Source organism: Euleptes europaea, chromosome 18, assembly GCF_029931775.1.
Source record: "Euleptes europaea isolate rEulEur1 chromosome 18, rEulEur1.hap1, whole genome shotgun sequence".
NCBI lineage: Eukaryota > Metazoa > Chordata > Lepidosauria > Squamata > Sphaerodactylidae > Euleptes > Euleptes europaea.
Window position 1 is genome coordinate 14,574,555 of NC_079329.1, and position 12,489 is coordinate 14,587,043.

Genomic DNA, 12,489 nt, shown 5'->3' on the forward strand with positions numbered 1-12,489 from the left:
GCATGCAGAAGGTCCCAGGTTCAATCCCCGGCATCTCCAGTTAAAGGGACTAGGCAAGTAGATGATGTGAAAGACCCCTGCCGGAGAGCCGCTGCCGGTCTGAGTAGACAATACTGACTTTGATGGACCGAGGATCTGATTCAGTATAAGGCAGCTTCATGTGTGTTCTTGTGTGTTCATCCATGGCTGTTTCCCTCGTGGCCACCCCTCCGACAACTGCGGGTCTTTGTTTTGATTATGCATGCAGTTTCCGACCGTCGGAGGTCGCCCCGCTCTCCCCCTGCGTTCCCCCGCATTTTGCCCGTGTTTTCAAGGACCTGTTTTATTTCAAATTTGAAAATGCGGGCAAAACGTGATGAAGTGCAGGGGGAGAGCGAGACGACCTCTGATGGTCGGAAACAGCACGCATAATCTAAACAATGATCCGAAGTCGTCAGAGGTGACCCCAAGGGAAACAGCCATACATAAAAGGCCATTATTGGATAATGCTTTATAGCAATTGTTTGCCAATGTATTTTCTCCAGTTGCAAACGATTGCTATAGTGCATTGAGAATGCATTCTCCAACTAAGTGTGAAAGCAGCCTAAACTCTGCAGGGAAAGAACAGTGGTAGGAAGGCGAGCTGCCTTTCAGGGAAGCTTGTTTGCCATTGCTAATTATCTTGTCAAGGAACCCCTGAGAAACGTTCAAGGAACAGCAGGCTTCTTTGAAATACCATCTGAAATGGCCTTGGGGCCACTCAGAGAAAGTGGTAACTTTACATGCAAACTATCAAACTGGGGATTTATTTGAACTCTACATTCAGAGCTCTCAGGTGGAATTCAGTTGCTGAGCTCAAGCTCAGGACTCGAAATTTGGGTTCTTAAATTGCAGGGGTCATTGTTCCCGGTGGTGAGTAAGCCTGTTCCCAGTGGACCCTCTTCTGCCCCATCAGTTCCCAAGAGCGTTCCCCCCTTCTTCCCACACAGTGGAGTCCACTTGGCCTGGTCCATTCCCTGCATCCCTTCCTGTTTCATGGTGTTTGAAAGGAAGTCATGATCGATCTCATCTGAAGTTCGCGAGCCTGCTACGGGAAAGTTTTCCAAGCCGTTCTGGCCCTCATTGCTTCTCTGCCTGTGCCCCAGCTGCCTTCACTGCCCCCTGCTGGTTGCTCCATGCCATGCCTGGCCAGTCCGATATGAGCACTTGCTTGGCACCCCATTTGCTGGAGTGGGGATACAATGTCTTGGGTCTCAGTTGCTTCAAGTGCATTCTTTTGCAACAGCATTGCCTCATGTCATATTTGATGCTGAGAGAGAGATTCTCTCTTATTGGGCTGTTTCTTGCCAGGAAAGACTTTGTGCAATGCCAGGAAAATTCAGCAATTGCTCGTTTATTTGTACAGCCATTCAGTGTTATTAAGCTGCTTCAGATGTGGGGCTCGAGATATAAGGGAATGGGTGTGAGAGATGGTGGGTTTTTTCCCTTTTCTTTCCCCTATGGCTTGGAAATAAGGAACAAAACTGAGATCGGGGAGGGGGAAGGATTGAACAAAACTCTCTTAGGAGATATTTGTTTCACAGTGATGAGCGAGATGCTTTTTGCAAGCAGCTTTTCATGACAACGTTGTCCAACAACGAGTCTACGCTGCTGCGGATCCCATAGATCTAGGATTCCAGAGATAGTAATGTTGGCTTTGCTACTGCACGCTAAGCAACCGAACTTCTAGGACTGTGTCGGGAAGGACTTTTAAAGACTGCAGAATGCAGCATCGGGTGCAGGTGGTGAGTCCCCCAAGTATATTGCTCGAGCAACATTTTGGATCTTCTTGGTTCTTCTCACTTGCCGCCGATTCTTCTGTCTTCTGCCTCAAGTGAATGAAACTGATGAATGTAGGCACAAAACAAAGGACCAGGCTCACATGGAGATGAGCTTGTTTCAGTTCATGCAAACCGCTGTCCTGACGTATATGAAGGCCATTTATGCAGGGATATGATAACCATCATCAAGTACTTGAAGGGCTGTCATATAGAGGATGGTTATGAGTTGTTTTCTGTTGTCCCAGAAAGTCGGACCGGAACCCATGGGTTGAAATTAAATCAAAAGAGTTTCCATCTAGACATTAGGAAGAACTTTCTAACAGTTAGAGTGGTCCCTCAGTGGAACAGGCTTCCTTGGGAGGTGATAAGAGGTTTTTAAGCAGAGGCTAGATGGCCATCTGTCAGCATTGCTGATTCTATGACCTTAGGCAGATCATGAGAGGGAGGGCATCTTGGCCATCTTCTGGGCATGGAGTAGGGGTCACTGGAAGTTTGGGGGGGAACTAGTTGTGAATTTCCTGCACTGTGCAGGTGGTTGCACTCGATGACCCTGGTGGTTCCTTCCAACTCTATGATTCTATGATCCTTGCCGTGTGGCATCCTGCCCTTACTGTTCCTCTGGCATTCACTCTTCTGTTTTCTCCCCCCCCCCATCTATTTTTCCCCAGGGGATTTAGAAGAAAGGATGAGAAAGTGAACTTCTGAGTTGCCATGGAAATAACCTCTTCATCCCCAACAGTGAAGATCACCCCCTCATCCCTCTGCCATGTCTGCCGCTCCCTCCTCCACTTCTGTGCCTCTCCCTTATTTAATAGCCACACCCTTCCCTGCACACCCTCTGTAACTCCTTTATCGGGGACTTACCAGTGTGGGCCACGACGCAGGCATCTGCCATGCCATGTTCCCTGCCAGCTGCTTCCTGCCCACCCCACCCCACCACTCCACTCGCTTCTTGGCTTCTGTACATTTTGAGCCCCCGCCCCGCCTATCCTAGCTCCTGCACACACCCACGCCCCATACTCCCCCCACACACCACTGCTTTTTGCATTAGTGCCCACACTACCGACATTCGCTCCCCCTCTTCACACGACTAGAACCCACCTCAGCCCAGGGGTTGGATTTTTTAATACACACATAAACAGAAGGAAACATTTTGTTAGGGAAAAAAAACAATCAATCAAGAGAGAGCCCTCGACTCGGAGGAAATGAAGAGATTCTTCTAGCTGCTTATTTATTGACATTAAAGGATAAACTCTTAACTGTTACCACCCGCTCTCGGCTCTTCCTTCGTTACTTAGGACAAATGGAAGGGGGTGGATGGAAGTTTTTTTTATTTATTTCATTTTTCAAAGAATGGCTCAATACGAGTTGACTTGTAGCTTCTTCTAGGTCTGGGTGTGCATAAATAGGGGAGGGGCTGTGGCTCAGTGGTAGAGTCTCTGCTTGGCAAGCAGGAGGTCCCAGGTTCAAACTCCGGCATCTCCAGTTAAAGGGACTAGGCAAGTAGGTGATGTGAATACGAATACGAAAGCCTTTATTGGCATTAAAAGGGAAATTGTACAGTGAAGTTTACAGTAAAATCATGATATAAAGGCATGCAGGTGATGTGAAAGACCTCTGCCTGACACCCTGGAGAGCAGCTGCCGGTCTGAGTAGACAATACTGACTTTGACGGACCAAGGGTCCAATTCAGTATAAGGCAGCTTCATGTGTTCATGTGTGTTCATTGTTATGTCTTTTTACTGATGGAAGCATTTTAACAACGGCAGGTTGCCAAACATTGTAAAATGTCAAGGCAGCCAGGAAACAGCAGGAAAGTGCTATCAGGATCATCAGTCTGACCTCTCCTCCTGCTGGGCGCATCTTTAGTGCTTTTGCCCTTCCACAGCAGATAGGCTCTTACTACAGTCCATTCCAAGTTTTCTTATAATCACTACAAACCCACTCTACGAAAAGACAGGAGGACGACAAAGAAAACTATGGATTGTAGTGGCTTGTTAATGATGTCATCTGAAATTTCTCTGTGATAAGGGCGTGAATGGCGAGTCCAAACAAAATGACTATCCGGGATAGTTAGGGTTGCCAGCTCCGGGTTAGGAAATACCTGGAGATTTTTGGGGTGGAGCCTGAGGAGGGCAGGGTTTGGGGAGGGGACTTCAATGCCATAGAGTCCAATCGCCAAAGCAGCCATTGTCTCCAGATCTCTATTGGCTGGAGATCAGTTGCAATAGCAGAAAATCTCCAGCTACTACCTGGAGGTTGGCAACCCTAGGGATAGTCCCTGTGACATACAGAAATTCAACCACTGTAATTTTCTTGTGGAGGAGATGAATGGGGAAACTCAGATGCTGAACTTCTTTCAGGCACAGAATCTGTCTGAGGAATGGATGGCAATTCTGTGTGTTCACAGTAGAGTTTCCAGGTCCCTCTTCACAATTGGCAGGAGGTATTTGGGGGGAAGCCTGAGGAGGGTTGGGTTTGGGGAGGGGAGGGACTTCAATGCCATAGAGTTCAATTGCCAAAGAGGCCATTTTCTCCAGGGGAACTGATCTCTACTGGCTGGAGATCAGTTGTAATAGCAGGACATCTCCAGCTAGTACCTGGAGGTTGGCAACCCTAGTTCATGGGGTCCTAGCAACAGCTACCTGAAGTGGGTCTTTTCAGCTTGGGTGACCATGAAATTCTTCCATGTTCAGAGGCAGTCTACCTGAGAATACAAGTTGCAGAGGGAGAGTGGGATTTAGGGAGGGGAGGGATCTCGTTAGGGTACAACGCCATGCAGCCAGCCGTCCAAAGCAGCCATTTTCTCCAGGAGAAGAGGAATAAACATTTTAAATAAAGAAGTAATAAAAAATAAGTGATGTATGTAGGGTTGCCAGGTCCCTCTTTGCCACCAGCAGGAGGTTTTTGGGGTGGAGTCTGAGGAGGGCATGGTTTGGGGAGGGGAGGGACTTCAATGCCATAGAATCCGCTTGCCAAAGTGGCCATTTTCTCCAGGGGAACTGATCTCTATCAGCTGGAGATCAGTTGTAACAGCAGGAGATCTTCAGCTAGTACCTGGAAGTTGGCAACCCTAGATTTGTGTAGTCTGGAGAGAGTTGTAAATCCAGGAGATCTCAAGCCCCCACCTGGAGCCTGGCAACCCTAGCACAAAAGTGTTCAGCTTTCTCCCCCCCCCCCCTTCTGCCTTCTGCCTCCTGTTTGGGGTTGGGTTGAGCCAGTTCATGTTTAGCGGCCGGCCCCGGCTGTTAACACCGAGCCCACGCATCCATCCGCTGCACCTGCAAGGAAAGCTGGCAAGCCACAGGTCTCTCCCCAGGGACATGCAGAGGTTCATTTACCCAGTTTAAGTATACCCGTAACAACGAAAAGTCCTGCTGGGTCCTAGCGCTTGCCTTCCAGGGCATGGTGGGGTATAATGCCGTAGAGTCTACCCTCCAAAGCAGGGAAACTGATCTCTTTTGCCTGGCATTGGAATTCCAGGAGATCTCCAGGCTCCACCTGGATCTTGGAAACCCTACTTTATAAGGCGTCTCCTGGGTCCAGGGGGAAGAAGGCAGAAACCCAGCAAATTTGTTGAAAGTAAGAAGATCTGGGTCTGGTCAACACCTAGGGTTGCCAACCTCCAGGTAATTACAAAAACAGCATGTAGTCTCAATTTCTCTGCAGTGAATTTACTATACACAATCACAGTGGATTCTTAAAGACAAATACTTATTTCTAAAACAAAAAACTACAGCCTATAGACAAATACACAGACAATACAGTGATACAAAAATATGTACAACTCTCTCACAGAGTGAGAGGCTAGTCGCTTCCCTCGTAGGGGCACTTAATCACAATGTATGGAGACTGCAAAGTCCTCTTAATAACAGGGCAAGTCTTGCCCAAAGTCCATCATTTCTCGTAAGTGATAGAAAGAAGATCTTGGCAAAAGAGGCGTAGCCCAGGAAAGAAGTCAGCTAAATGAACTCCTTAATACGTTTAAGCGAATTTGCACAATCTTGACATGCTCATGGGTACAAAAACCTCACAAGTACAGAAGACCATCGACCTCTCTGGGTATTTGGTTCCTTACTGAGACGCCTACAGCTGTATTGTCTGTGTATTTATCTATAGGCTGTGGTTTTTTGTATTAGAAATAAGCATTTGTCTTTAAGAATCCAATGTGATTGTGTATAGTAAATTCACTGCATAGAAATTTACATGCTGTTTTTGTAATTTCAGCATAGTTGTTTCAGCATAGGTTATTTGCGTTATCTAGCTTGTTTAACCTCCAGGTAATAGCAGAAGATCTCCTGCCATTACAACTGATCTCCAGCCAATAGAGATCAGTTCCCCTGGAGAAATTGGCCGATTTGGCCATTGGACTCTGTGGCATTGAAGTCCCTCCCCTCCCCTAACCCCACCCTCCTCAGGCTCCGCCCCCAAAATCTTCCCCCCCCCATAGCAAAGAGGGACCTGGCAGCCCTATCAACACCGGATAGGAGCCCCATAGAACCCCAAATATGACTCCTTAAGTTTAATTATGGAAGAAAGGCAAAAGATAAAAATAAGCAGTAACATCTTTCAATTCAGTAAAAATGTGCTTAATCACTGTGGCTAGCTCCTGCTCCTTTACTTATTTTTATCTGATCCTTCCTGCAAAGAGCTGAGGACGGTTCACATGCCTCACCCCTTTATCCTCACAATAACCCTGAGACGGGGAATTCAGAGAGAGGGCAGCTGGCCCAGGATTGCTCAATGACCCAAGTTATTCCCAGTCTGATCCTCTAATTGCTACCTTAGTAGGGTTGCCAACCTCCAGGTACTAGCTGGAGATCTTTGGCTATTACAACTCATCTCCAGCCGATAATCCGTCCACCTGGAGAAAATGGCTGCTTTGACAATAGGACATTAAAGCCCCTCCCTTCCCCAAACCCCACCCTCCTCAGGATCCACCCCAAAAACCTAATTCAACACTCTAACCACTGCATAGGGTTGCCAGTTCTGGATTGGGAAATACCAGGTTTTGGGGGTGGAGCCTGAGTAGGGTTGCCAGCTCCAGGTTGGGAAATACCTGGAGAGTTTTGGGGAGGAGCCTGAGGAGGGCGGGGTTTGATATGGGAGTGACTTCAATACCATAGAGTCCAATTGCCAAAGCAGCCATTTTCTCCAGGTGAACTGATCTCTGTCGGCTGGAGATCAGTTGTAATAGCAGAAGATCTCCAGCTACTACCTGGAGGTTGGCAACCATAAGCCTGAGGAGGGTGGGGTTTGGGAAGGGGAGGGGCTACAATGCCATAGAGTCCAATGGCCAATGTGGCCATTTTCTCCAGGGGAACCGATCTCTTTCGGCTGGAGATCCATCGTAATCGCTGGAGATCTCCAGCCACCACCCCTGCCGGTGCACCACGCTGGCTTTTCTGCCTGAAGAGGTCTCGGGCCCCATTTCCTTTCTCTCCCCTGGGGCAGCTGGTGAGCCTCAAGGGCGCATGAGAGGAAGTTCACGCTCCAGCGCACCCTTTTCTGCCACTGCAGCCGGAGGCCTTCTGACCGCCCTTTGGGGGCTGCCTGAGCCTCTCTCTGCCCAGCAACCCGGGGGCTGGTGGGCAGAAGGTTTGGCTGGAGGGAGGCCATGGTCCCTCTTCTGCGTGGCCTGCTTCTGCTGTGGCTGGGTTGGGGGGCGGCCGCTGGAGCGCAGGAGGAGCCCGTGGAAGTTTTCCAGGCCACAGGTGAGTCTCGCGGGGAAGAGGAGGAAGAGAAAAGATGGGGGCTGAGCTGAACAAGGATGTGACTCCCCAATGTGCACGCAGTGAGGAGGTAGGGAGGCCAGGAGAGCAACCAGGAGGACAGTAAAGAAATGGCAGCATAAGAACACATGTCACTGAACACGTACAGGGAGCTTTCAGCTCACCATAACAGTCTAGGATTAGTGGCGAGGCAAGCTTCCAGGTAGGAATGAATGGTTTTCAGGGAGGGCTTGATGGACCTTGGTCTGATCCAGCATAAACTTTCTTATATTCTTTTTATGAAGGGCTGAGTCCAAAATGCTCTTCTCTCTCTCTCTCTCTCTCTCTCTCTCTCTCTCTCTCTCTCTCTCTGTGTGTGTGTGTGTGTAAAGTGCTGTCACGTCACAGTCGACTTATGGTGACCCCAGCAAGGGGCTTTCAAGGCAAGTGGGAAGCAGAGGTGGTTTGCCATGGCCTTCCTCTGTAGAGTCTTCCTCGGTGGTCTCCCATCCAAGTACTGACCCTGCTTAGCTTCCAAGATCTGGTAACACTAGACTATACCATGCTGACTTCCCTCTCCCCAAATCATCCTGTGTGCGTGTTAAGTGCCGCCAAGACGCTTCCGACTCATGGCGACCCTATGAATGAAAGTCCTCCAAAATGTCCTATCTTTGCTCCTATCCTTGCTCAGATCTTGCAAATTGAGGGCTGGGGCTTCCTTTCTTGAGTCCATCCATCTCTTGTTGGGTCTGCCTCTTTTCCTGCTGCCCTCAACTTTTCCTAGCATGACTGTCTTTTCCAGTGATTGTCTTCTCATGACGTGACCAAAATACGATAGCCTCAGTTTAGTCATTTTAGCTTCTAAGGTCAGTTCAGGCCTGATTTGATCTATAACCCACTGATTTGTTTTTTTGGCAGTCCACGGTATCCGTAACACTCTCCTCCAACACCACATTTAAAAGGAATCTACTTTCTTCCTATCAGCTTTCTTCAATGTCCAGCTTTCACACCCACACATAGTAATAGGGAATATGATGGCATGAATTAACTTAATCTTGGTGGCCTCCTAGGGAAGCCCATTTCAGCTTGGGACATTCCTGGAGATTTGGGGGTTACTGCCTGGGGATGGTGGAGTTTGGGGATGTGAAGGGACTCAGCAGGGATTGGATGCCATAGAGTCCGCCCTCCAAAACTGCCATTTCCTCCAGAGGAAATGATCTATATAGTCTGGAGATCAGTTGTAGTTTTGGGAGAACTCTAGGCTCCAGCTGTAGATTCAGTTCAAAATGAAGGGGAAGAACTGCTGGTCACATAAGTTTGTAAAAAATAACAGCAATTCAGGTGATTATCTAACAATGCCAAAAAATATATTCACATTAAAGAATCCAACAACAATATGTACAACAATACCAAAAATTATATTCACAGACAATGATGAACAAGCTGAAAACAATTCCAGAATGCCAAGTCCTTGAAACTGACTGAATCCAGATTGTCGGTTGGCCACATGTAACAAATCTGTGGCTAATATTTCAATTAAGTATAAATTGCCACATCCATCTTATCTCGTCTTTTCTTTTTTACAGGGCTCTGGTATCCACCTGTTTCGACAAAACTTCTTCCTCAGAAATCATTGGTGGACTCTATATGGAAGCTGACCACAATTTTTCTGGTTCCTTCCACTGTGAACTCATATGTTTCCATACCATACGAGTTTACAGTGGAAGGAACCAGCAAAATTGTGGTCAGCTTCCATGTACAGTCCATCAACGATTTATGGGGAAGAGGTTTTGTCGAAACAGGTGTATACTGGAGCCCTGTAAAAAAAAAGAAGAAGAAGAGATAAGATGGATGTGGCAATTTATACTTAATTGAAATATTAGCCACAGATTTGGTACAAGTGGCCAACCGACAATCTGAGTCAGATCAGGATTCAGTTAGTTTCAAGGACTTGAAACTAACTTGAAACTAACTCAAGGACTTCAAGGTCCCAGCTGTAGATTGGCAACCCTAGTTTGGGATGGGGGGACTGCAAGATTAGGCATGGCTGGCTTAAATGGGTAGCAACCCCAACGTCGTCATGTTTAAATCAAGTTTGAGCTGGGTAGACCAAAGGGAAACTCACGGGCCTGATGGTTGCCACAAGGATACCTGTTAAATTTTCTCCAGAGAATGTAAAAGCAACTTGAGGGATGCTTGTTCAGTCAGAACAGGGCAGGGGAGGGAAGGATTAACATCCTCTTTGCTCCCAGCACTGCTCTTCTCCCTGTTAAAGCAATCCTGCCAACTAAATTTGCAAAACAAAACAAAGACATAAAGGTGGGGTGGAACCCATTAAATCTAAAGGAAGCAAGAGAAGGTGAGTGCAGGCAAATTACATTCCTTTGGGAAGGGACCCCTCTTGCATTTTACGATGTCTTCTGATTTTAGTGCTGCTGTTGGTTTTTCAGTGTTTTGCTGACATGCTGATTGATTACTGCCAGGTTTTTTTTAAAAAAAGACATTGAGGCTAGCCTGATCTCATCAAATCTCAGAAGCTAAGCAGGGTCGGCCCTGGTTAGTACTTGGATGGCAGACCACCAAGAAATACCAGGGGCGCTATGCAGAGGAAGGCACTGGCAAACCACCTCTGTCAGTCTCTTGCCTTGAAAAGAAGAAGAAGAGTTGGTTTTTATATGCCGACTTTCTCTACCACTTAAGGGAGACCTAAACTGGCTTACAATCATCTTCCCTTTCCCCTCCCCTCAACAGACACTCTGTGAGGTAGGTGGGGCTGAGAGAGTTCTAAGAGAGCTGTGACTAGCCCAAGGTCACCCAGCTGGCTTCATGTGTCAGAGTGGGGAAACAAATCCAGTTCACCAGATTAGCCTCCGCCACTCATGTGGAGGAGTGAGGAATCAAACCCAGTTCTCCAGATCAGAGTCCACCGCTCCAAACTACCACTCTTAACTACTACACCATGCTGGCTCTCCCTATTGGGTCGCCACATAAGCTGGCTGCGGCTTGACAGCACTTTACCGATTTTGTTTTTGCATCGTTCTGCTTTTCATTCAGTATGCCTTGTGGTCGAGAAGACTCACTGAGAGACATCTTGGCTGATAAGTGTCGGATATGCATTTTAAAAAGATAAATATTAATGGCTCACGTTTCTCTCCCTGCAAATCAAGAATCGGATACAGTGATCCTGGGCTGCTCCTTGGACGGCTTGGGCCCCACGAATGCTTCAAATGATCTGAATCTGACTTGGCTTGGTCCTTTGGGGATGATGGTGCTGAACGTTGAGGTGGAGTACCACCACCCTGAGCTTGAGGCAAGTCCAAATATGGACTGGGGGCAGCTGATACACAACATCTCCAGGTGGGACGACCTAAAGGATATCTGCAATTGGGAAGGAAATCCAGGTGAGCACCAGATTGTCTGGATTTATCAGTGCTAGGGCTGCCAGGTCCCCCCTCTCCTCCGGCAGGAGGCTATTCTCTTTACATCGGGAATGTGCGTGCGTGTGTGTGCGCGCCGATGCACGCGCGGCACTTCTGGTTTAGAACCGGAAGTTCCACCTTGCGAGGGGCCTTATACCTCTTAGTTTGAGTGGCAAAGTGGCCCTTTACCACTCAAACTTAGAGATATAAGGCCCCTCGCGAGGCAGAACTTCCTGTTCTAAACCAGAAGTGGCGTGCGCGGTATCTAAGTGCGCGTGCACATTTGCCCGCCGACCCTCGGGTGGTCGGCGGGCAGAGGGGTAAATTGCTGGGGGTTTGCCCGCCACCAGCGGGCAACCCTAATCAGTGCTCATTGGGTGCAGTTGGATCCTAGTGCAGTTGAAGAGGGTGGTGGGGAGAAGAGAGCTGGTGTGGTGATCCAAGTATAGCAATAGGGCTATGGAGACCTGGGTTCAAATGTTGTTAGGATAAAATGGGGGGGACGGATCACGATGACTCTTTGGAAGAAAAGGCAGGATAAATCTGTGACAGATAAAAAGAAACTGGAAGGGAAATTCACATCTATGTTCTCCTCACTCAGTTTTTTAAAATTCACAGTTTCAGAGGGATTTGATAAAATTAGGATATGAAGGATTCCATTTGGCAAATTAACACGACTACCTTTTTTTAGAAATCAGACTGATAAAGGGTTCCCCTACACACACCAAAACACATGTTAGTTTCAAAACAGCCAATCAACACACAATGCGAGGCAAAAAGTGTGCCCAACACAAGATAAGCAACACTTTTTTTAAAAAAAAAAGGGAAAAAGTAAACTCCAGAGCTGTGAATGTTTTTATACTGCTGTTTAAAAAGGTGTTTGTTAAATCAAACATTAGCCAGATTTTGAAATTTTGGTTTAAAGTTTCAGTAATGAGCAGGAAGGAGAATGTGAGAGGAAGGAGGAATCCCTCCAAGATCTGTGGTGGGGGAGTTAGGGTTTCCAGGTCCCTCTTTGCCACTGGCGGGAGGTTTTTGGGGTTGAGCTTGAGGAGGGCAGGGTTTGGAGAGGGGAGGGACTTTAACGCGACCTTTTGTGTTAGCTCCGCCCCTGCATCGAAGCATTCACTGAAGGAAGCATGCAGAATCCCAGCCCTGGCTTAGCTATGCAAATGACTATTGCTAATGGCTATGCAAATGAAAGAATGAAGGAGCAGGAGAGTGGGGTGGGTGGGATTTGTTTGACTTTCTCCTCTTGCATCGGGACCGTGAATAGTCATTTTAAAGGTCGGATTTTAAAAAATCAGCATTAAGCGAGGAGCAGAATCGACCCTGCATAAATGGCCTATGTGTACAGATTTTTTTTTTTTAAATGGAGCATCGAATGAACCTCTATTTGCAGTCTGAAATGCTACAGTCCAGAAAAAGCTTTAACCATCTTGGGGGTTGGACTAGATGACCCTTGTGGTCCCTTCCAACTCTATGATTCTATGATCTCATCTGCTTGTTTATAAGAACAAAGCCTTCGTCTCTCTTTCCTTCCCAGCAGATAAAGGAATA

The 12,489-nt window shown here is 47.5% G+C and overlaps 1 protein-coding gene across 1 annotated transcript in view; it reads left to right on the top strand.

The window, feature by feature from the left end:
• ATP2A1 (ATPase sarcoplasmic/endoplasmic reticulum Ca2+ transporting 1) overlaps positions 1-2,767 on the top strand; it is a 51,178-nt gene extending 48,411 nt beyond the window's left edge. The window contains exon 22 of the mRNA XM_056863845.1: positions 2,468-2,767. Within this exon, the coding sequence (XP_056719823.1) occupies positions 2,468-2,496 (29 nt within the window). The 3' untranslated portion in view covers positions 2,497-2,767. The remainder of the gene's footprint in view (positions 1-2,467) is intronic.
• The last annotated feature ends 9,722 nt before the right edge of the window (positions 2,768-12,489 follow it).